We start from the raw sequence: 25567 nt of genomic DNA, 5'->3' as shown, positions 1-25567 counted from the left end.
TCCCCGCTTTATGAACTCAATAGCGTCACCCATTCTGTTAGGAAGTCATTATTTGAGAAAGAAATGAAAACTTTTTTTTTAAATTGATGTTTATTATTTTTCCAGATGCTACTAAGTTGTTAGGACATTAAGTCATATTAAGTCACTTGGCCCCAGCTGCTTAATAAACTAAACTGTTGGGTTTTTCTTTTGGCCAATGAATGCCATGTAGATGATGTGAAAGTCTGGGAACCTCTGTGCTAGCAAGATGCATTTTGCCGTTGAGAGAACTCAGGAGGGTAAAGATGGAGAAGGCTTTCTAGTGCAGAGACTGAATTCTTGTTGGCCACTCTGGGAAAATCTCTTCCTGCCTCCATGCTGTGCATTGAGAATGTGCTCACACACACACAGAATCCTCCTTTCCCTTCCACAGAAACTAACACGCTGTGGCCCCCACCAGGCAGTTACCAAATCACACTCGAGTTCCCTTTACTTCAATCTCTTGCCCTTTTTGGTCTGTGTCAGAAAGCAAACTGCTTCCCTTTTACTACCTGAATTTAATCCAGGTTCAAGTTGAAAATCTCCCACTGACATGCAATCTGCCCTTCAGTTCAGAGGTCACATCGTCAACTCAGACCCCAAATGCCACAGTGATAAGCAAACACAGATATGACCGCCCTCTCCCCCTCCGCCCCACCAGAGAGCACCTTATGCTAGTGCACCAAATTCTTAATAAATGCCCAGATGATTACAAGATGGATGGGCCTGGTAGTATGGCAAAGGGGAAGAGAGTGAGGCTGTGGGTGGTGGGACGGTGTCTGGCAGGGAAGTGGTCACTGGGTCTAGGGCCACAAGCACACTTTCATTCTCTGTCTAATTTACTATAACAGAAAACTAGACAACAGGGGTGTGACAGAAACGTCTGGGTCAGGGGCTTTATCACTAACCAGGCACCACTCTGGACAAGTCTCTTTTTTTTTTTTTTTTTGGCTGCACCTTATGTCCTGTAGGATCTTAGTTCCCCAACCAGGGATTGAACCTGTGCCCCCTGCTTTAGGAGCTCAGAGTCTTAACAACTAGACCACCAAGGAAGTCCCTGGGCAAGTCACTTCGTGTTGTTCCTCAGTTTCTTCATCTGTAAGGGGACTGGTTTGTTCAGTGTTTGTCAAACTGGGGTGCCAGAGGCACATTCACCATCTGTGTGTACTTGGAGTGACTGTCTTTCCTGGGTGCCAAGTTTATTCAATATATTTTTGGGCCCCATTCTTTTTACACGAAAGTATTTTATATCTTTGTTCAGAATGCAGAATTTACCTGGATTTTAATTATGGCAATTGATAATTGATAACATTTCAGGAGCAATTACTGTGTGCCAAGTATAAATCTCTTTCTATGATACTCACAATTACCCAATGGGATATTATTATCTCCATTTATAGATTTTAAAATACTAGGGCAGAGAGATGAACTAATCTACCCAGTCACATGTTACTTAGCAATGATAAATGACTCCTCCCCACCCCGACAAAAAGATCTGGACCTATTGCAAGCTGCTTTGGGATTTATTCCTAGACCCCTGAGACTTCTCTGGTGAAGCCTGAAAAGCACAGGACAGAATGATCTCCAGAGTCCAGCTCAAGCACTCCTAAATCAATTTTAACTATATCAGTGGATTAAGGTTGTCCTCCGGGTGCCCCTGGCGGATGAAAGGGGCTGGGGAGGCTTTGCGGGGTTTCTGGGGGTTCAGGTGATCCTACTTCGGCCGAGGGCGTCCTCTACCTAGACTGCCGCCTCCCTCACAGCCCGGTATTTCCAGCCGGCGTCGCTGGCACTTCCTCGTTCCCGCGCGCCCCAGGCTTAGCTTGCAACGCCCAGCTCCGGCGCTGCTCAGGCGGGAGGGGGCCAGAGGGGAGATGTCGCAACCCTCTCCCTCCCTCTTTCCCCGCCTTGGCATTCAGTCACCTCCCAGATGAGCCCGCTCGCAGAAGGCTGCGGGCCGCGGGGTGCCCGGCATGTCCCCTGAGTGCGCGCAGGCGGCGGGCACTGCGCCCGTGCGCAGCCTGGAGAGGGCCAACCGCACCCGTTTCCCGTTCTTCTCCGATGTCAAGGGCGACCACCGGCTAGTGCTGAACGCCGTGGAGACCGTGGTGCTGGCACTCATTTTTGTGGTGTCGCTGCTGGGCAACGTGTGCGCCTTGGTGCTGGTAGCGCGCCGACGGCGCCGCGGCACCACCGCCAGCCTGGTGCTCAATCTTTTCTGCGCGGACCTGCTCTTCACCAGCTCCATCCCGCTCGTGCTGGTTGTGCGCTGGACGGAGGCCTGGCTCCTGGGCCCGGTTGCCTGCCACCTGCTCTTTTACATGATGACCCTGAGCGGCAGCGTCACCATCTTCACGCTGGCGGCAGTCAGCTTGGAGCGCGTGGTGTGCATCGTGCGCGTGCAGCGGGGCGCGCGGGGCCCAGGGCGGCGGGCGCGGGCCGCGCTGCTCGCGTTGATCTGGGGCTACTCGGCGATCGCGGCGCTGCCCCTCTGCATCTTCTTCCGCGTCCTCCCGCGGCGGTTACCCGGCGCTGACCAGGTGAGCGCCGCGGTGTGCGCGCCGGGCAGGTGTCCGGGAAGGGCTGGCAGGCGGAATGCGACGGAGACGGTGATCTGGGATGATCATTAACAAAAACAACAAAACAATAATAGGCCATTTGTGCATTTAATAGTTGTGTCACCCTGCTCGATACTAAGTTTTACCTGTTAAATTTCACTATGACCCTACGATGTAGATTACATTAAACGCCCGCCAAAACGTTGTGAGTGGAGTCCCCAAAATGCTTGTAAGGTGCACTATTGCGAGGTTAATGGAGTAACGGGGGCTTAACGGTTAGACAGATGGAACTTGGGAGACCTGGAATGACTGATCACATTATAGTAAATTCTGCTTTCTCGCAGTACTTATTATCATACGTATTTACAGATGAGGAAGCCAAGGTACGCAGAGAGTGAATTGCTCAGAGTATCTCACCCTTAGTGAGAGGAGGAGCTGACATCGTGCTCAGCAGATTCGGTGCGAGGTGGATGAGGGTCTTGCTTTGAGAATCGCGGGCATGTGTGTGTGGATGGGCCGGAGAGAAAGGGCCTTGGAGACCCAGAGACCCCAGACCTAGTGCTGCCTGTACAGGGGTTGTCACTTCCTCTCTGGAGCCTCAGTTTTTCTAACTGCAAAACGGAAGGGATTAAACAGGAGGGATTAAATTATACCGCGGTATATATACCCTGGGGGTTTTGGATGAAGAGTGACTTCAGAGTATCCTGGGCGCCCGAAATATTCCGAAGATTCTCAAGTCTGAGCCCCTGAGCTTTACTCGGGCGGCGCACCCAGAGATGCCATTAGGATCTTTGTGGGATAGAACAAAGCTTCTGCTTTGTTCACGACATTGGCTCGAGTCTGCTCCAGTCCCACGGTCCGGAATTGCGGGCGCGGGTCTGCTCTCCATGGTGTCCTGCGGCGCGACTGCAGGCAGGGCTTGCGCGTGCGGAGATTCAGCCGAAACCCCAGACCTGGACAGAGGCCCGCGATTCTGGCTGTTATCCCGGCGTTAGGTTCTGTGCGCCTCTCGGGGAGGGCCAGGGACAGAGGTCTGTGAGCCCCACCGGAAGGCGCCTGGGGGGCGGGGGTGGAGGGGGAGTACTATTTCAGGTACACTTCTACTTAACCGGCAAATGACACTAAAAAACGAGGCTCTTGTCACCTCCCAGCCAACAACCCAGACTAAAACTGCTTGCTGACGTGGACACAGGGGTTGTTTGAGTCAGAAGGCCTTCGCACAGAGGCAGGACCTTCCGTGCCTTGCCACTCTGTATTTTACCCCAGGTATGGCACCTGTGAAGGCTGGACCCTCCACAGCTCTTCAGGGATGGCGGGAGTTTTACCGTAAGATGCCTCTGTGGAGTTTCGCGTTGGGGTGACCTTCCTTCAATCCTTTTTGGGGCTGGGCACACACACCCCTCTTATTATTTTAATGCAGATACACCACTTTGGTCTTAAGAGCCTTTGGAGAGGGAGAGAGTGGGCCAGAAGATTAGGGATAAGTGAGCTGGCTGCGCGAGCCATGTTCCCCAAGGTGGAACTTGTGGAACTTGTGATGAAAACCTGGGACAGTCCTTTCCAGCCCTCCATCCTCTGTTGTTTTCCCTACCTGCTCCACACTTCCAACACACACATACCCACACCTCCCAACAAACAGAAATCTCCTGGTTCCTCAAGGGCTATGCCCTGAACATGTAGGAAACATCTTATTTTATAGGTGGGTCGACTGAGGCTCTGCAGTTAAAGGAATAAGTTGAGAAGAATGAGAATTGGGGTGGGGGGGAAGGGAGGGGGAGCATTTAAAAAAAAGAGACAGAGAAGGATCTAGTCTAGACTGAACTGAGAGTCAAATTTAAAATTAGCAAAGACTTGTTTTCTCAATCCTCTACTCCCAACTTCCTGACTCTGCCTGCCCCCTCCCACTTGGACACTAAATATGGAGGTTTTGGATGGGGGACATTTTCCTACCCAAACCACCAGCTCAGAGAACTAACTAAACCCAGGCGCAGACTGGCTCCCTCCCCTCCAGAAGAACAGGCCAGGGAGACAGTGTCTCTCAGAGTTTTCCGCTTATCTGAACTCCACCCCTGGTCAAACCCAGTCCCCAGGAACGTGGTTATCTTTGTCCATTTGGACAGTGGGTGCCCAGCAGTCAGGGTAATTAGACTCTCGCAAACTTAGATGAAATGGTAGACATTCTAGAAAACGCTAGATAATTTGGTATTAGGAATGCAGATTTTGGAGTCAGATGATCTGAGTTTGATTCCCATCCCTGCCATTTAGGAGCTGTGAGACAGAGGCAAGTGGTCTCATCTCTCTTATACCTCACTTTCCTCATTTGCAAAATGGGCACAGTAGCAATTTTACCCTTATTAACATCGTGGTGACTATCTTTAGTAAATGAACTAACACCTGGCACACACAGAGTTAATCACTCAAGAGTTGCCAGCTATTATTAGTCTCCTTATCTTTGGTTATAAATATTTTAAACATTTTTCAAACAGTATAATTCTTCTGATTGCTAGAAAATAAAAGACTGACATTAAAAACAAACAAGCAAAGAAAACACTGCCATTTTAGGAGAGTGGACACATCCTAGCAACTTAGCCATCTCAGCCAGGTCATCCCAGCCTATTCCAATAGGATTCCTGTCTGTGTGTGCTATGGTCCCAGCAGGGCGTGACCCTCATTGGCAGGTGGGGAGGACTGTCCACCCTGGGCAGAGTGTGCTGCCCATTTATTCTGCAAACATTTACTGAGCACCCCTCCCTCCTGCCCCCACCATGAGTCACATGACCAAAACACTGTCCTTCTCTCCAAGGAGGTGCATGTAGGTCACCCAGCTTCTGGTCTCAGACCCTGGCACAATTCAGTAACATCACAGTAACCCCACGAGTGGGTGTTCTCATGTTTATTTTCTGAAGGAGAAGATGCCTAAAGTCACAGGATGAACAAAGGATGGAACTGGAAGTTAGCCAGGGTCTGTTTGTCCCTCCAGGATCCTCTCCCATGAGTTCACACTTCCAGAGGAGTGCTTGGTCACACTGCTCTCTGCCCTGTCCAGGTTTCATTTCAGGCCAATAATGCCGTTGTGTCTCTACTGCGTGTGGACTGACTGAGGAGACAAGTTTGCTTACGTTTGCTGATATTAAAGGATACTTTTAAGATACAGGAAAGTAAGTCCATTTCTTGCATGGGTATGTTCTTTCTTCTCAGCTGGGAAGCTGAGAGGAGTGGAGATATAGAACTAGGATGCCTAGTTTCTTAAAACAACCTTGAGGTCTTCCATCTTGTTTGAAGAGGTGGGGCAGGGAGAATTATTTACAAAGGGATCCCCAAGGGTGTTCCAGGAAAAGTCATTAGAGAAGCTGACAAGAAACAGCTGAAATCAGGTGGCCTTTGCAGATGAGTCAGCTGGTGGGGGGAGGGACCAGCTCTTGAGCAGTAGATAGATGTCCCCCAGTCTCAGGGGAGTCTTCCTGGAAAGCCATGAGTGACACGGGGGACTGGAGCGGCGTTACAGCAGAAGAAAACAGCCCACATGTTTGCATGAGATGCAGCTGGAAGGGTTGGTGGAGGCCAACTAGAGAAGGGCCAGGTACATACCCTTTAGGGCATTGGGACTTACAAGGTGAGAGATGACTGGGTCTTGGGGGCAATGAGAAAGAGCTTGTGGTGAGTTGCATAGCTGTTAAGACAGAACCTAGGAGTTCCCTCTGAGTGGAGAGAGAAGAAGGTGGAAGGGCAGCTCTCAGGTATCTGACAGCTTGGAAAGTGGAGGCTCTGTGCCTGGATACTATGATGCAGGAGGTGGAATCATTGGGGTGTGACACTGGAGGCTAGGTGTGCCTGTGAAGCATCCTATAGAGATGCTCTTGGGGTGGGGAGGCCAGTCTGGGGTTCAGCGGAACACTGGGCTGAAAAGAGTAGATGGCAGCAGCATCTGCAAAAAGCCACCGTGGAAGTGGATGAGACTGCCAGGGGGACACAGAGATTGGGATGGGAATACAGGTCACCCCCAAGCACATTTCACACTATTGTACCTGGCCTCCCACCTACATCCTTTCTGATTGGGACATGGAGCTCCAGCCTCCTTTTTTCTCTTGGCCAAAGCCCCATCCTCACAGGCACAGTTGACACGACCCCTCCTGGATGCCGCGTTCTTGGTCACTCCACAGTCCCATCACCGGTAGCCCTCTGGGCACTTCTGGTTCACTGCTGTGAACTGTACTGAAGTTTGTTCAGTTTGTACTGAAGTTTCCTAGTGCTTTTCTCCCTCCCTGACTGCACCGCAGCCTCCTGGCCCATTCTCTCAGTGGCCTCTCAGTGGCTCAGCCACGGTGGCTTGAGTCAGCGAGTGGTTGGACAAATAGATTGCAGGACACCGTCACCAGCTGAGCCAACGCCGCTTGTGTGGCTCAGTAGGAAAGGAGACCCAGCGCCTTTGGTTTTCAAATTTCCTTCTTAAAATCAGAAAACATTTTAAATGTGCAGAAAAATTACAGAGAATATTCTAATACTCACGCCCCAACCTTCCAGAGTTGACTGACTGCCAAACTCCTTTACAAGTCACAGCCTCTGAGAATATCTAGAAGCAAAATGACTTATGTCGAATGGACTTTCCCACAGAAACAAACTTATAACACCATGTTAGGTCTTGGACTGTGGGCCTGGTGCCTGTTCTTTTTTTTTTTGAAATGATGATAAATACTGCATTTAACCAATGACACCATATAAAGCTTTCTAGAGTACATGTAATTAGTCATTTAGTTCACGCAAGCCACCCTCACTGTCTCTTAGTTCATGGATGAGGGTGCCTGGCAGAGTTCTTATCTTACTTCCTTACACACTCCTATCTGGAGTGAGAGCCACGATCAAAAAGTCAAAGAGCATCTTCATTAGTGTCACGGAATTTGAGAGTCTTCCTGGGTTCGTTGTGTTTGTTGAAAAAAAAAAAAACCTGTTCAGGTTTCTCGACTATCATGGTAATTTGTATTTCATATTTGCTCATCATTTCTCTTACAAATAAACTTTTACTGCCATTTTTTCCCTCTTGTAAGAGTCACATAGACATATTATAGAAAATTTAGAAAATTCACATAAGTCAAAAGAGTAAATATAACTTGAGTCCCACCTAGAAATAGACACTGTTAATTTTCTGGAGTGTATCTTTCCAGTCTTTTTTTCCCCCACATGCCTATTTTAATGAGCACAAGAAAATGACGGAAGCATCATTGTGTTACAAATGCCCACTGAGTCACTCAGTGATGGGAAGCCTTTATCTGTCTTTTCTGAGCATTTCTTAAGATCTTTCACCTTCCAATCACTGAGCATAATTATTAGCAAAATATTAAAATTTACCTCGTACTCATTTGTGCAAGAATCTGAAGGAAAATTTCTCAATATTTTGAATCACGGGGGCTTACATACTTGACATATACCATTCCTGCATCAAGTGTCTGTGTGCTTGGCTTCTTTTGGTCTTTTTTATTTTTAATTGGATTTCCAGTCTTTTCTATGCTTCTCTGTGTGGGTGTGTGGGTGGATACCTGTACATTCACACCTACACATTTTCCTCAACATGAGGCTGATACAGGCATATTATTTAAAGATCTATATTTTCCCCCTAATTTAGAAGGAACACCTTGTTCTATCATTACACATTCTTCTACAAAATCTTTTTAAGCCTGAAGAAAGTAGGGCAGACATTCTGGAGAGGGTTTTTGGAAAGAGTTTGGGGTCTCTTGGGGGTTTTAAGAAATGGTTCTGGGGTCATCTGTTTCTCTGTACATTTTCCCATCACAGGCGTAAGAATTGGAGACTAAGTCCCACTCAGGGCTGGCATCTGTTTCTCCTGATAGCTGCTTCAACATATCTGTTGATATGTGTTGCCCACCAGTGTACCCGGAGTGAGGGGTCCCTGGTGGGGGGAGGTCTGAGTACAAGCAAAGGTTGCGTGGATTTCCCAAAGAACCGTGGTCACTGCACTGCCAATATTCAGAAGACCCATGAGAGATACAGATTTCTTTCCAACTACCAAAATGTAGACAGCTCTAATAAACTTTCTTCCATCAGGTGTGCACAGTGGGGTGAGGATAGAATAATAAGTTTCTAGAATATTCAGTGCATTTGCAAGTCATCTGAATCAAATAGGAAAAGGAAGCAACATTCTCACCCCAACTGCACCCCCCATCTCAAGGTAGGAAGTGCTAGTCACTCAGTCATGTCCAACTCTTAGCAATCCCATGGACTGTAGCCCTCCAAGGGTCCTCTGTCCATGGGATTTCCCAGGCAAGAATATTGGAGTGAGTTGCCATTTCCTTCTCCAGGGGATCTTCCCGACCCAGGTATCAAACCCGGGTCTCCTGCATGGCAGGCAGATTCTTTACCATCTGAGCCACCAGGGAAGCCCACCTTAAGGCATAAATATAACTAAATCATTCTTCCCTGCCTGACTTGCCTTAGAGTTTTCTTGGTAGATCCCTGGATATCCTTTATAACCACCCAGCTCTTTGAAGATGATTGAAAAGGACTATATCTTTAGTGTTTTAGACTAATATTTTAGGGGAATGTTTCTAAGCCTTAGTTCCCTCCTCTGTGTATTTGGGGAAAATAACTATGCACTTCAAAAAAGGCTGTATTGAACATTCAATAAGATAATGTGTGTAAAGTGTTTCCTGGCCAAGAATAAATGCTCAGTGAATTTCAGATGTTACTATTGTTTGTTAATACCAAACAGGAAAAGGGGTGATTACTTGATTGTATTTTGAGTTCAACCACGCAATTTTGATACATGTTGCTGCTGCTGCTGCTAAGTCGCTTCAGTCGTGTCTGACTCTGTGCGACCCCATAGACGGCAGCCCATCAGGCTCCCCTGTCCCTGGGATTCTCCAGGCAAGAACACTGGAGTGGGTTGCCATTTCCTTCTCCAATGCATGAAAGTGAAAAGTGAAAGTGAAGTCGCTCAGTCGTGTCCAACTCTTAGGGACCCCATGGACTGCAGCCTACCAGGCTCCTCCGTCCATGAGATTTCCCAGGCAGGAGTACTGGAGTGGGGTGCCATTGCCTTCTCCTTGATACACATTAGAAAATGATAAAAATTCTGTCCCTTTGCTTAGTCTCCGTTGTTGATGTTTAGTCACTAAGTCATGTCTAACTCTTTGTGATCCCATGGACTGTAGCCCTCCAGGCTCCTCTGTCCATGGGATTTCCCAGGCAAGAACACTGACTGGAGTGGGCTGCCGTTTCCTTCTTCAGGGGATCTTCCTGACTCAAGGACCAGTGTCTCCTGCATTGGAGGCAGCTTCTTTACCACTGAGCCACCAAGGAAACCCTTTTCTTAGAATAACATTCAATAAATATTGGTCAAATGAGTGAATGATGCTGTGGTTGATGATACTGCTTTTGGACAGTGGTTAAGATGTCCTGTCCACCAAAAATCAATAATGTGGTCTTTTCACAGAGAAAGTGTTCTTCAAAATCTGTTCTATGTGTTTGAAAGTGTGTAGGGCTCTTGTTTTCTAAATAGTTTTGTCCTATAGTCAAGCAGATGCTGGAGATTTGTGTTTGGGAGGATAGATAGATAGAAGTCTTTTCCTTAATCTATTTATTCGTTGGAAGAAATTATTGTAGTAGCTCTTGGTAACTATCCAGTGAGTTCCCAAAAGGTGTTGGGGTTTGTAATTAGTGTCAAACATTTGAATTCAACACAATGTAGCGATAGCAATAGCAGCAAGGTCACAAACTTACACACTCTTCCGTCCCATCTCAGTGGTTTTACCTCTTTAGCTGACGTCTGCAGCTGCACCTTCGCTTCAAGCCTGTTGGGTGCTTCCCTGCAGGAGAGGAACACGAGGACAGAGTTCCCGAGTCTGGGCTCCAGCACAGTTCTGGAGTAAGCCATGACTGCCTTGATGCAGTTTAGACATTTGAACATCCCCCAAACGAACACTTAATGCCCTAATGGAGACTGTTGCCTTCAGCAGTGTGACTATACTGAAACCTCGCTCCTGGTTTTATATGTTTGCATGTAGCACATCTCTTCCAATCTATGTAAACTTTCAGGGGTCAGATTTTTCTCCTGTAAAATGAAGGATTTGGAAGAGAAGCCTCAATGGCTCTTTGCAGCTCAGTCCAAGGAAGTAGAGCACTGAATCCGGGATCATGCCTTTGGACACGATCCGTGTGATGGAGCCATGATCCAAAATCACGCCTAGGTCTCCCCAGCCTTTGGACCCTGAGGCTCATGTGCCTCCACTGGAGAATGGGAATAATAATCACAGTGATTCTGAGGCAAATCACGGTTTGAGGCAAATGACTTGTCAGTGGGGTTGTGTGGGCAGTAGAAGGGATTCTAGGGTTTCTTATCATACCAGTTGTGTGACATCAAAACAGAACAGCGTAACAGTGCCAGATAACCTCAACTGGGCTTGAGCTAAAGGCCAAATAAGAACCCCACGTTAAATGACCTTCTCTTCCTTTTTGTATGTAGGAAATTTCAATTTGCACGCTGGTTTGGCCCAGTATTGGCGGAGAAATCACCTGGGACGTGTCATTTGCTATTTTCAACTTCTTGGTACCAGGACTGCTTATTGTGATCAGTTACTCCAAAATTTTACAGGTACGTTTGCTTCAAACCCAGTGGCTGAACTTCATTCGGGTTCAGATGGAATCTTAGCATTTCTAGGTCAGAAGTTACCTTAGAATTCACATCAGCCCAATCCTGGCTCACTCCCCAGATCCATCCCTCTAAGGGACAAAAGTGTGGTATTTTTAAAAAGTTTTATCTTTGTGATTGTTGTAATTATTGTTTTTGCTGATCACTAAGGTAATATAACTCATTATAAAAAATTAAAGACATAGAAATATGCAACACATACTAAAAATCTTGTCTACCCCCTTTGTTGGCAGTTTAAAGAATTTTTTTTTCAGGTTATATTTTATCATTTATATATATACATACTTATATGCAATGTGAACATGTATATGTACATGTGTGTACATATAAACATACACACACACACATATATATATACTGAACCATATAAAATGGTCAACTATTAAGTATCAACTATTTCCATGGTTCAACCATTTTATTTTCAGATTTGAGATAATGCTTTCTACTTTGCAACTTCCTTTTTTTTTTTTTTTGCAACTTCCTTTTTTGATGAGGACTATATCGTGACATCTTTCTGTATCAGTTCCTGTACTCTGCCTCATTATTTGCAATGACTTCATGGTCCTCCATCATACAGATGTGACATAATTTATTTTATGAGCTTTTGGGTTGGGTTGTGTCATTGTTTCCCTATCACAAACAGCAATGTGGCAATAAAGAATGTACACTTTTAAAAACTGTAATTGAAGTACAGTATAAACACAGAAAGCATATACACACAGCTCACAAACTGACCACACTCCTAGAAGCAGCTCCCAGAAGCTGAACCTCACCAGAAGCCCCGCCTGTCTCCATCCATTGCTGCCCTTCACACCCAGGGCTTGTGCCTTTCGTAAGTGCACTGAAACAGGAAATGATTTCCTCCTTCAAGTGTGACTATGTACAGGGATGTAAAAAAAGACCTGCCAGCCCTTGAGGCAGCACATTTGCGTATGAGATGCTGGCCCAGGCAAAGGAGGCGTCTGCCTGTGTTCACGCTCGCTTTAGAAGGTTTAATACAAAACCTCCGAGTCCTCTCCAATGTTTACAGTTGTTGAATCTTGGTTTTATAGCATATAGTGGGTCATATGGTAAATGAGCATACTGAAGTGGGGCCCTTAGGTCCTGCTTGCTGTCTGGCCACTTTTATGGCCCTTTCTTTGTAGCTAAAGATCTGTGACCTGCTTAGAGGTTTAGAACCCCAAACCGAGCCATCTTCCATCTGAGTCTTGTAGTCCTTGGATTCTGTGAGAGAGGACCACCACGTTCATCCCTAGGCTCTTTCCCACCAGTTGGCTTGTGACCCATCTAAGTGACGCTCCACCTGCGGCTTGTTCAAGGGTGTGAGGCAGATTCAAGCCTGGCATTGAGGTCTACAAGGTGCTTACAGTGGGAGTCTGGCATGTATAAATGCTCTGTGAGCTTTAGTTACTATCATTATGTTAAAAGAAAAAAGCGAGGGAAAAAAGAGAAATGTAGATTGCAGTTTTTTTTTAAGGTTTATTTATTTACTTATTTCTGGCTGCACTGGGTCTTTGTTTCTGCGCTCCAGCTCTCTCTAGCTATGGTGAGCAGGGCTACTGTTCATTGTGGCGTGCGGGCTTCTCACGGAGGCGGCTTCTCTTGTTACAAAGCACGGGCTCCAGGCGTGTGGGCTCCATAGTGGTGGCGCTTGGGCTTAGTCGCTCCACAGCACGTTGGATCTTCTGCGACCAGGGATCGAACTCATGTCCCCTGCATTGGCAGGCGGACTCTTAACCACTAGACCACCAGGGAAGCCCTGTAGAATGAATTTATTAAAAAAAAAAAATTTTTTTTTTTTAACAAGTGGTGTTTACACGTGCCAGGAACTCATCTACTCCTAACCAGAATTACTGATGAGGAAACGTAGGCATAGAGAAGTTAAGTAATTTATGAAAGCTCACACAGCTCATAAGCAGCCTTATCATGACATAAACCTAGCAGTCTGGTTCCAGAGTTCCAACACTTTAATTCTTCAGACGTTTGTCGAGGATCTGCTGTGTGAAGTGTCGGTGTCGGGGTGGAGAGTGGTCAAGAGCAGGTCACAATCTGGAAGGAGCTTTAACACAAGAAAAGGAAGGGGGAGACACAATTTTCACTGCTCTGCAATGCAGTGAAACCCATGGTGAGGCTTTGTGTGAAAACACTTTGCAAATTGTTAAAAGAGAAAAAAGAGGGAAAACGGAGAAAGGCAAAGGGCTGTAAAAGACAAAAGGATGTAAAAGAAGGAGACCTGAGAGTGTTGTTTTAATAACCAGTTCTGAATCTGCCCCTTACTTGCTGTGTGGCCTCAGCAAGTTACTTACCTTCTCCGAACCTCAGTTCCCTCGTCTGCAAAATAATGATTAAAAGTCCAATAGTTTCAGATTTTGGTGAGAGACATAGGAGTTACTCATGGTGCGACTGTGGTGAGTGTCACACCTGCCTGTAGCAGGGGATGAAGAAATTACTGCTGCTGTTAATTGTTAGGCAAGGCTGCTCCTCTCATCCTCTCACAGCATGCTAAGAGGAGGTACTGCTGAGATTTTTGAGAGAATGAACAGCAGGGCCCAGATTTGGGGCAAGGCAGGAACTAGGATCTGGTGGTGGGGCTGGGCTGGTTGGTTGGCTGGGGGAGGGCTGGGCAGATGCTGGCGGGGGCATCCATGTCTCCTGCTTGGGCGGTCGCACCCCTGAGCCCCGAAGAGGCTGAGAGGGCTCCGATCTGCCTCTATTCACTTGGGCCTCACACTACTCAGCCGCCTTCTGAAGAAGGATGACTTCTCCGGAAAGGTTTCCCACCCCCTCCATCTTCTCCTCATGCCAGGGCTCACCTGGAAATATCCTTGAGCCCTGAGGAGTTGGGGGAGGGGTCCTCTTATCCGTCCACATGTAACTGCAATTCCAGACACTGCGTGGAGAAACCCATGGCCAGCCTTCCGTTCTTCCCATCACAGATCCCAAGACGGCTCCTGGATGAATCAGATTGTCCGCTGTGACTCACAGTTATGAAACGGTGTTCCGAGCAATGAGTCAAAGATGTGATTTAGATCCCATTACTTCCCTCACACACTCAGGAAAAGCTAAAATTCTCTGCTCAAGGCCCTGTGTGATCTGGCCCTTGCCTGCCCCTCTCTCTCACCTGTCTTCTCCCCCCATCTCCCTTGTGTCCTCGGGGCTGTTCCTCACATATGCTGTTCCTCACATATGCCAACACGCTCTGCCTCAGGGCCTTTGCACCTGCCATTTCCTCTCCTGGATCTCTACCCCCAGGCTTCTGTGTGGGCCACGCTCCTCTGCTCAAGAGACTGTTCTCCAGAGAGTCCCCCTCATTCTCTAGTCCCTCACCCTGATTTCTTTTCAAAGCACTTCCAACCGTGTCATATTCCATATGTGCATTTTTATTTGTTTATCGTCTGTCTTGCCCATTAGAATGCAAGCTCTCCAAAGGCAGACACCTCATTTTGTTTACCGCTGTAGTCCTGTTCTTAAAACAGAGCCTTGATTATTCACTGTAGGGGATCAATAAACCCTTACTGAATGAGTAAGAAACAAACTTTGATCACCCTGAAAGGGCCAACAACACCTTCTTCTTTGGGGCAGTGGGAAAACCACAGGACAAAGAGTCATAAGATACAGATTCTAGTCCAAGCTTTATTACTGCGTGACCTTAGAAAAGTCACTTGATGAATGTGGGTCTGTTTCCTCTGGAGCCAAATGGGTCCCAGGGCATTGTTTAACATGATAAAATGAGAGTGCAGATATTATGTTTCGAATAGACTGCTAGACTTTAATACGAAAGAGGTAAAATGTGATTTTGAAAATCGCAACATACATGCAAATATAAGACTTTCAGAAAATTACTTTCCACTCCACTGGTAAAACTGCCTGTTGCCCCTTTCCCAGGAGGACTATGACATGCGTCCTCATTTTGCACCTGTGGGCAACTTGGAAGCAGATGAGCTTCCAGGTGGAGAACCCAGCAGAGCCTCCTAGCTTGCATCTCTCTCTCCCTCTGAAGATATTCATAACTGAGAGACTGAATCAGCCTTTTTGCCGAGCTTTTTCTGTCAAGAGTGTAACTCTGGAAAATCAATTGAATAACAGTGTTAATTAGCTATATTTATAGAGACACAATTAGCATATCATTTGGAGCCACAGGACAGGTAACTTTGCCAGCAGCCCTACCTCACACCTGTCACTTCTAACTCTTAACTCTAACTCAAGCACTGTCTCAAGGCCTGAGAGGTGTTGCTCTTTTTTTTTTTTTTTAATTAATTAATTTGGTTGTGCTGGGTCTTCATTGCTGTGTGGGCTTTTCTCAAGTTTCAGACAGTGGGGCTATTCTTTAGTTGCAGTGCACAGGCTTCTCATCATGGTGACTTCTCTTGCTGTGAGTTCTAGGATGTGTGGGCCTCGATAGTTGTGGCTCCCAGGTTCTAGAGCAGAGGCTCAATAGTTGCAACACACGGGCTTGGTTGCTCTGCAGCATGTGGCATCTTCCTGGATCAGGATTGTATCTCCTGCATTGGCAGGCGGGTTCTTCCCCAGGGAGCCACCAGGGAAGCCCAAGGTGTCTGTTTCAAATCATCCTGACTTCTATTCCTCACAAGCAGTGGGATGTGTTCTAAAGGAAGGGTTCCATTATCTTAGAAAATGCTGGATTAATCAAGGTTAAGTGGGCTTCTTTGCTGCAGGCCTTTTCAGAGCCTTTATTATGCTAACAAACTTTGAGAATCTCCAACTCCAGAACAGAGTAGGCAGCACTGCTAAATCTGACTGCAGACTGCCTTTTCCCCACAGAGCTCTCTCTGGGCTGGTGCTCCACGGACTCTCCTTTGAGCACAGCTGCTTTCAAGTCCTGCTTTGGGTTGCTGGCTTGCCCTGGCTGAGCGTTGAGAGCAAGCTTCATCCAGGTTCTTCATTTCCGGGGCTGCTCCCACTGCTCAGGGCAATGGCCTTTTCCACGCTCTGCCTCCCTAGATTCCTCTTGCCTCCTGACTCAGGCGTGCTCTACATCTCCAGTGGCTTTTTCCAATCAACAGTTTCCCAGGGTAATAGTCTCCAGGCCACTCCCCAGTGCCTTTGATCAAGCTGACCTTGCTCACGGGTGGGGCTTGGTTTATACTGTCACCCAGTAACCATCACCATGGCAAGATGAGACGCTCCCAGGATTTGTGGGACAGCTTGTAGGTTTGTTGGTCCCCCTCCCTTCCCTCCTATACTCCCCACACCAAACACTAGAGTGGAAGTGCAGAATGGGCAGGGCTCCCTTGCTTCTTGCTGTGCATCCAGCACCTATAAGAGTGCTGCCCACAGAGTAGGGGCTTAATAAAATATATGTTGAGGAGAGAGTGAGTGTCTGGCCTGAAGTTGGAAAACCTTTACCTAGCTCAGGGCTTAGAAGAGAGAGGAAATCCCTTTCAGCTAAAGGTGAAGGTGTTAGGTAGTAAGCACATGGCCCTTCCTTTGCCCATGCTTGGCTGTCATTCCTTAGCTTTGGGCCTGCTGGCCTGTGATGGAAGAAGAGGTGGGCCCTCTGGAAAGATGGAGTCTGTTGTCTAATGATCGGGAGGGTGTGGATTGACCAAGCAACCCCCAGAGGAGACCCAAGGGGCTGGAGCTGGGTCACTGGGAGTGACCACCCCCACACTCACCTGTCTGCAGCCATGGTCTGGTGGCATGGGGTGGGGAGAAGCTTCGCTCAGTCATGGCCTTCAGATGCTCAGTGAATGCAAAGGCAGCAAGTCAGACAATTTAAAAGCGACTCTTCAAAGGACTGGGGGAAAACCCCAAGCCTATTGTCTTAGATGCCTGCTGCTGCTGCTGCTACTGCATCGCTTCAGTTGTGTCTGACTCTGTGCGACCCCATAGACGGCAGCCCACCAGGCTCCGCCGTCCCTGGGATTCTCCAGGCAAGAACACTAGAGTGGGTTGCCATTTCCTTCTCCAGTCCTAGATGTGTAGTTCTCATATTTTAGAGATTGAGAAGCACCTAAAGAGTTAATGAACAGTGTGCATTCCTGAGGCCTCTCGGATCCACAGAAGTGGTGTCTGAAGGGGAGCCCACGTATGTGCACTCTATTAAGCGCCAGTGACCCTGATGGGGGCGGCTGTGGGCCACGTTCCTGGGAGCTCTGTCCTCTGTTCTGGAAGCTGCAGGATGTCCCAGGCAGTGAAGAGCATTCCCCCTGAGGTGTGCTTCTCCACCTTGACCTTGAGACCGTGAGCAAGTCACTTTACCTTTCAGAGCCTAGTCTCTTGCCCCCCAAATAACAGAACATACCTGAGAGGCTTGTTTTAAGGATTAAAGTTAATCCTCAGACGTTAATCGAGCATTTAATTTGATCTAAAAGTACATCAAGCATTTAGTGTGATGCCAGAGACACTTTAAAGCCTGAATGAAAGTTGGTTAGTCATGTCATCTAAAGTAGGGAAGGGAGCAGGGGAGGAGCCACATTTGATTATAATGGGCCCATTTTCCTTCTCACTCCCTCAAAGCTGTGGGAACTGTGGATGGAAGGAAATGGTAGCATCAGTCGGTGCTAAAAAAAGAGCCAACCACATATTCACTTGGCTCATGAGTCAGTCTGTTTCGCTGTCTGCTCATAGTCATTGTCAGGCCCTTGCCAGAGCCCTGGACCACAGAAGCCACAGGGCGGCCCAACCCCCAGGGAGCTGCAGCCTGTGGGACTCAGAGGTAAGAATGATGCTTCAACATCTACCAGAGAATATGTGGCAAGTGCCATGTGAGCACCTGAAACAAAGCATTGCAGGATGCCAACGGGAGGTGAACCAGGATGTTCCCAGCTTTAGAACTTGGAGTTACAGGCTGGACAGAAGGACTGCTACTGTTGGAGATATTAGAGGGTGGGAAGGAGTTAGTTTAAGCATGGACAGACTGCCAAGGTTTGCAGTCCAGCTCTGCAGCTGCTTAGCTGGGTACTGTTGGGCAATCTCCTTAACCTCTTTGAGCCTCAGTTTCCTCCTCTGTAAAATGGGGATCATCAAAGTACATAAGTCACAGAATCATTGGGAGAATTTAGAGAGATAAGCCAAGTGATAGGCACAGAGGCTTGGCACATAAGAAGTTCTCAATAAATACGAACTTTCATTTACATCATTCACTCAAAAACCTTCTAGGGAATTCCCTGGTGGTCCAGTGGTTACTCTGTGCTTTCAGTGCCAAGGGCCTGGGTTCAATCCCCGGTCAGGGAACTAAGATCTGGCAAGCCACGTAGTTTTGGCAAAAAAAAAAAAAAAAAAAAAATCTAAAAGACACTGTACCAATGACTCCATCCTACTTGGCAGAGCAGTGTAGACAGCACTAGCAACGAGGCTGCTGCTGGAATCATCCTTGTGTGCCCACCAGGCTGCACTTAGGCTATTCAGAAGTGGTACCATTTTGCCTGGAGCCCTTCCACCTTGGGCAGCTGTTACCCTCCCAAGTCTACCATCCAAGATCTCAGATTAACCAGCTTTCACCTGAACACATATTCTAATTTTGATTCTACACAGCACCTTCCAGCTTGGATGTGCCAACATGACTTCTAGCATGTGGGTCTCAGATGGTGGGTCACATCTCCTGAGCAACAGCCCCACTGCAGAGCACAAGAGCCAGGAGGAAGGCAGCCCTGTTGGAGCCATTTATGGTATCACTAACAATATCACTAATCTTCAGGTCAGCTGAGCTGGATTTTCCCAGATGGTGGCTTTAGCCATTTAGCATCGGTGAAGTGAACTTCAACAAGCTATTCAAATTTCTTGAGATTCAGTTTCCTCATCTCTGAAGTGAAGATAATAATAGTACAAATCCAAAGAGCAGTTGTGAAGATGAAATGTGATAATTTATAAAATAAACGTATAGCCCCGTGCCTGGCACACAGGGAGCTTCCATAAAGCGTGGTGATCACAATTCCTGTTATTCATGGTGGAAAGGAAGGGGTTCTGTCCATTCAGTGTCTGTTGCCCAGACCAAAACTACTGCACAGAAGCAATTGCATGTAACCATAAAACAATTAAAATGGCTATCCTTTAGCTGAGGAGGGCGCCACAATCCACTTCACTATAGAATCCCATGGACAGAGGAGACTGGTGGGCTATAGTCCACAGAGTTTCACAGAGTCAGACACGACTGAAGCGACTTAGCATGGCACAGCATGTCCTTTATCTAGTTAGAAGCATTCTAAAGAGAATATTTTAAGCCATTCAGATCTTAGAGTTAATCTGGCCCCAAATTTGAATGAATCTAATTACTTTCTAATTGTTTCACTTCTTGAGATTCAAGAATCATAGGGCAATGCTCGTAGGAAGGCCAGGGCAGAGCTAACGATAAGACTTTAGGCTATTAAAATGTCCAGACATGTAAGCACTCTTTGTGTGGCCAGAAGACTGCTCCTGCAGGAAAAGCAGAAGGACACAGGGCCAGACTAAGCAAAGGAAAGTTAGCAAGCACCACGAATGTGGTAAGACATCCAGGGTTGGATCTCTTCCCTAGGACAGAGGTCGTAGACAAGAGCAGAGCATGTCAGGCTAGTAGGTCCAGGGCTCCACTGGGCTAACTGCACCAGCCTACCCCCCACTCCCACCCCAGCCTCTCCTCTCAACCCCCACCTCTTGGCACCCCCAAAGCTGAGCAAGTGATACAGTAGGGCAGGCCTCCTGCTTTCTGGCTGTACTTAGAGGACAACTAGAAATAGGTGGAAGGGCAGGACACTGTAAGTATGCCCAGGGCAGCCTGAGCCTGAGCACTGGGCCCTTTGGAACCTCTGGGGAGGTCAGGCCAGCCCACCGCCCTGTGCCTGGAAGGCACAGTTAAACGGCAGCCCCACCGCCTCTCTCAGGGACTCGGCTTCTGTAGGGTTTTTGCTCCCTGACATGAATAGTTCCACAGCTCCTGTTGTCAAAGTACTTTGGCTAAATCCTCTCTCGGGGGCCTGTTGCCCACCCTGTAGAATGAAGGGTTGGGTAGGCCTTGGCTACTCAGAGTGTGGTCCTTGCAAAGTCAGAATCTACATTTACATGAAGTGGGGCGGAAGGCCTCACCGGCAGAGTGAAGTCTGAGCAGTGCTACACCAACTCTGCGCAGGCCCACCCAGCGCCAGTACTCTGGTTCTGAGATGTTATGAAACGTTTGTCTCTTCCAAAAATACTAGTTTTACATGGGACAGTGGGATGAGAGGACATGCGGGGCTTTATTTTAATCTGGGCAGCTTGCCTTAGTTGATGGACCATTTCCACATGCAAGGCTGCCCACTGCCAACCAGTAACCAGCCTCTCTGACCGACACTGAAGCAAAACCCTCTAACTGAACAGAACAGACTGGACAGAAGACCCAGACAGCAGTGCCTGCAAGGGCTCCTGACAGAAGAGTCCAGAACACCCTTCTGAACCCACATCACCAGAGTAGCCTGCTTGCCTGCAATCCCTCTGCTCTAAAGCTGACCCTGCTCGTTAGTACAAAATATTAGAGATCCTTGCAGTTCCACTCTTGGGAATTTATTCTACTGATATTGCATCTAGGTGTGCAAAGATACGTACAAAGATATTAATCCTACCTGTTGTCATCTCTCACCTGGGGGTACAAACAGGAAATGGTTTCAGTTTTTCAACACATGTCACTAGCAGTGATCTGACCAGTTCTTCTTTCTTACTGGGAGCAGGAATCTTTAAGGACACCTCAATCTGATTTCAGAACTTTCTAGTCACTTTTTTGGATATGCCTGCTTGTTTCAAACAATGTATCTGAGGGGCAGTTTAAAGCTTCCCCATCTCTAGAGCACAGAACGGGAATTGGAGGGTGGGTGTGTGGAAGGGGGAAGGAAGCGCTGTTCTGTCAGTGACTCCCACCTCCCTCACAGACAAGGAACCTGCCTGCTTGCCCGTGTGAGGGGATTGTCTCTGCTGACGGTTTCCTCTGGTCTCCATATAGCTGCTGGTGGTGCCAACAGACCTTCATGATTGGGAGATGGTTCCCAAACAGCTTGTACCTTTGAGCACATACTGATTTTATATGCTCAATTACTTAACACTTTCAGAAACAGAAATAATGGGAGAGATGTGTATCTTTATCTGTTTGGGCTGACATGACAAAATACCACAGACTGGGTGGCTTATAAACAATACCCCCCAAGCCCCACCAAAAGTATTTCTCCATTTCTGGAGGCTGGAAGTCCGAGATCAGGATCCAACATGGTGGGATCCTGATGAGAGCGCTCTTCTGGGTTGCAGACTAACTTCTCTCTGTCTTCACAGGGTAGAAGGGCTGAAGGAGCACTCTGGGGCCTCTCATAAGGGCACTAATTCCCATGATGAGGGCTTCTTCCCTTAACCTAATTGGGGCAGCTCCTAATAACAGCTCCTCATAACATAGCCTTGGGGGTTAGCTTTCAACACATGGACTCGGTGGGGACACATTCAGACCACAGTAGTGTGCTTCTGTGAATGATCACACATCTCTCTTCCAGACCCTCCCATTCTGGCTTTTCCAGGTGGGGCTAGTGGTGAAGAACCTGCTTGACAATGCAGGAGATGTAAAAGACGTGGGTTTCATCCCTGGATTGGAAAATCCCCTGGAGAAGGGCATGGCAACCCACTCCAGTATTCTTGCCTCAGAATCTCCATAGACAGAGGAGGCTGGCGGGCTACAGTCCATGGGGTCGCAAAGAGTCGGACATGACTGAAGCAACTTAGCACAGCACACACAGTACATCAACACTATTTGCAACATGGATTTACTTCGGCCTTATTCTCAGGAGGCCAGCTGCCCCATTTCTCCAGCACATCCTTAGTGCAGGAGGAGAGTCAGGCCTCTGAGGAGGGAGCCCTCTCCGCACAAAGCTCCAAAGCCAAACAGCCCCAGTGCAGCGAGGATGGCAGATTCCAGCTCCTGGGGCTTCTCTGGTCCTCCTAGAGCGACACCCGCTGATGTCCTGCCGTAAACCGTGGCTCTGGCTCTGTTTTGTGTTCCTGCAGATCACGAAGGCTTCCAGGAAGAGGCTGACCATGAGCCTGGCCTACTCGGAGAGCCACCAGCTGCGCGTGTCCCAGCAGGACGTCCGGCTCTTCCGCACCCTCTTCCTGCTCATGATATCCTTCTTCATCATGTGGAGCCCCATCATCATCACCATCCTCCTCATCCTGATCCAGAACTTCAAGCAGAACCTGGTCATCTGGCCGTCCCTCTTCTTCTGGGTGATGGCCTTCACGTTTGCCAACGCGGCCGTCAACCCCATTCTCTACAACATGTCCCTGTTTAGGAACGAATGGAGGAGGTTTTTTCACTGCTGCTTCTTCGCGGAAAAGGGAGCCATGTTGACAGACACGTCTGTCAGGAGAAATGATCTGTCTGTTATTTCCAGCTAGTTCATTTTTCTCTACAGGCATCTGTGTGTCCCTCTCTGGCCAGCCGTGGTGTGTTTTCAAAGGGAGATCGTTTCCATGACCCTCAGCACCAGGGTACCGGCTCTCAGAAAATGTAACCTATGCAAATGCCCATTTTCAGCACCAGTAAATTAAGGGGTGATCATTCAGTATAACAGTTTTATCCTGTATAGAAAGATTTGCTGTGGGTTCCTTTTCGATGTGAACTTCTTCAATGTGGAATATGATTAAATGTATTAATTTTTGTTTGTGACTATTCAGCCATCTCATCTCCTGTTTGTAAAGCCACACTGTGCAGGTTTCTTAAGTGAGGCTTGGACTCATGACTCGGTCTTCTCCAAAGAGTCACGGCCACCCTCGCTCCCCACCCTGGACCTGCAAGGCCGCAGGATCATACATCAGTGTGAAGAGTGCTTGAGGAGTTTCCAAGGAACAAGAATTTAATTTCCGAGGAATGAAAGGTGACTTTGTTCGTCATTGATAATAGGAGAAGCTTTGTCATGAAGTCACAGAGGCCGTCGGATGACTCTAACATTTGAAAGTCAGAGCAGGAGTGACTCCCTTCATTGGTACCTGTCAGATGCCTCTTAAGCACGTGCTGTGGTCAGTGTTCTTGGTGGGAATACAGCAGTGAACCAGACAGCCATGGACCGTGTCCCCATGGAGCTCACTTACCTTCCAGATGGGGCAGAGAAACACCAAATGTGGCAATAGATCACATAGTGTTACAGAGCGAATTAACGTTATGAAGAAAACAGGACAGTGATGACAATTTAGATGGAGTGGGGAAGGGTCTGGGAAGACCTTTCTGAGGGTGATATTTGAGCCAAAAGGGCAAACCACAAGAAGGAACCAGTCACGTGAATCCAGGGAATGAGGCTTTGCAGACGGAGCAGACCCTGGTGCTGGTGCAAAGAGGCTTGTGTGCTTGTGGGACAGAAAGACCGGTGTGCACAAAGCGAACTATTGACTGAGCTTCCTCTAGGCCAGGCCCTGTCGTTGAAACCAGAACAGAGGGATGCTCTGCTGGAGGCCATCAATGGAGACGAGAGGGGTTACAGGGCTGGCTTATACCGGGCTAGGGAGTCTACCATCAATATTTGTTCTGTGTTCAGTGGGCAGCCACTGGAGATTTGCATTTGGATGCGGATATGACCTGCTATTTGTTTTTAAATACTCTTGTTGCCCTGTTCAGGAAATGCACTTTGTGGAGCAAGAATGAAAATGGACACCAGTTAGCCAGCTGCCAAAGTAAAGAAGGAAGATGGGGAAGTTGGAGGTGGATGACATTGCTATTGTTGTTCAGTCATGTTCAACTCTTCACGACCCCATGGACTACAGCATGCCAGGCTACCCTATCCCTCACCATCTTCCGGACATCAATGGGGGGTTGTGAGAAATGATCTTGGGCATACTTTGGGAAGGCAGAGCAAACATGACTTATTGATTGACAGGATACAGAATGTGAGGGAAAGAGAGGATTCAACAGAGACTCCTGACAGCCATAGGATGGAGGGCAGGCAGCACAAATGGGGAAGGCTAGGAGAATGAGTCCATTCTAAAGTAGATCAGTCCTGGGTGTTCATTGGAAGGACTGATGTTGAAGCTGAAACTCCAATACTTTGGCCACCTGATGCAAAGAGCTGACTCATTTGAAAAGACCCTGATGCAGGGAAAGATTGAAGGCAGGAAGAGAAGGGGATGACAGAGGATGAGATGCTTGGATGGCATAACCGACTCGATGGACGTCGGTTTGGGTGGACTCCGGGAGTTGGTGATGGACAGGGAGGCCTGGCGTGCTGCGGTTCATGGGGTTGCAAAGAGTCGGACATGACTGAGCGACTGAACTGAAGTGAGGAGGATGAGAGGTAGAAGAACCAAGAGTTTCATTTGGGGCATCTGCATGTGCAACCCCAGTGAGAACCAAATGGAGAGCCGGTAGGTGGATGCAGGGCTGTGGGGTACAGGCCTGAAGATCAGTGTTGGGAGTCATCAGAGTGTTTGCAGATCTATGGTTTTATGAAATAAAAAGAGAAGAAACCAGAGCCAGAGAGAACCCAGGGACACGCCAGCACTTGGAAGCTGGGAGAATGGCTGGAACAGTAGCTTGGGGCCTGGTGCATAGTACGAGTGCACCAATCTGTGTCATCAAGGAAGCTGGAGCCAGTAGTTGTCTTTGCTGGTGGAATTTCTTAAGCAGCTCACTTTCAAAGTAAGATTTATCACAAGCTTGAGGACAAGAGGACAGGGATCCTTTGTTCATCTTTAGTTAATAAATTTGGTCAATTAAAGTTGCCTTTTGAAGCGATGCATGACTGTCTTACAGGTCTCTGGGGTGACAGCCACTGCTGAAGAGCCCAGCTCTGGCAGCCCCTTTCTGGTGAATGACAGGCAGAGCTCTCCTGTGCGTGTTCCCCTGCCTCCTCCCCCTTTGGTGGAAGAACGAAGCACAGTGATTCAGGGCCCTGGGAGCCTCCTGGCCCCTTGATATGGCAGCACCCAGGCAGAGGTCTCTGCACACACAGGAGGTTCCCCGCCTCCGGACACACCTCATAAACGTCAGCCTGGCATCCGCCAGTGTTTGCACAGCTCCTAAGTGCTCTAACTGAACCCTCACTTCAGCCCAGCAGGTGGACACTGCTTCCCCATATTTCACAAGAGGAGAGTGAGGCTCAGAGAAATCATACAACCAGCCCCCAGTTATACAGCTAATTATAGCTGAGCTGGATTTTGATGCAAAACCAAGACTCTGGGACCAAAGCCTTGATGCCTTTTCAAGATGATAAAAGGCTCTTAGGAGCTCCTGGGAAATTGAGGCACACAACTTTGCATGCAGTTATATTATATATTAGTGTTCACAAGTGCTGCTAATGGTATAAGACACTGGTGTCCTTCCCCAGGCCTGCTACTTCCACCGCCATCACCCCTTTCCCCAGACACTCCAGGTAGTGGGTGCCATGATCTTCCAACA

At 47.9% G+C, this 25567-nt stretch overlaps 1 protein-coding gene across 1 annotated transcript; it reads left to right on the top strand.

Moving 5' to 3' along the window:
* The first annotated feature begins 199 nt into the window (after window positions 1–199).
* FFAR4 (free fatty acid receptor 4) lies at window positions 200–24898 on the top strand. The gene is made up of 3 exons (XM_005890636.3): window positions 200–2558; window positions 11050–11178; window positions 22189–24898. Exons 1-3 carry the CDS (start codon window positions 1992–1994, stop codon window positions 22576–22578), a joined length of 1086 nt encoding a protein of 361 aa, XP_005890698.2. The 5' UTR covers window positions 200–1991; the 3' UTR covers window positions 22579–24898.
* Window positions 24899–25567: the final 669 nt, after the last annotated feature.

This window comes from Bos mutus, chromosome 26, assembly GCF_027580195.1.
Source record: "Bos mutus isolate GX-2022 chromosome 26, NWIPB_WYAK_1.1, whole genome shotgun sequence".
In the NCBI taxonomy this organism is placed as follows: Eukaryota; Metazoa; Chordata; class Mammalia; order Artiodactyla; family Bovidae; genus Bos; species Bos mutus.
Note: the sequence above shows the minus strand (reverse complement) of the source record. Positions and strands in the feature narration are given on the sequence as shown.

Bases quoted from the DNA above. Each gene is read 5' to 3' on its own strand.
- FFAR4 (XM_005890636.3), top strand. From the start codon at position 1,992: ATGTCCCCTGAGTGCGCGCAGGCGGCGGGCACTGCGCCCGTGCGCAGC. The intron at 2,559-11,049 runs GTGAGCGCCGCG...TTTTGTATGTAG, and splicing joins GGTTACCCGGCGCTGACCAG to GAAATTTCAATTTGCACGCT. The intron at 11,179-22,188 runs GTACGTTTGCTT...GTGTTCCTGCAG, and splicing joins GTTACTCCAAAATTTTACAG to ATCACGAAGGCTTCCAGGAA.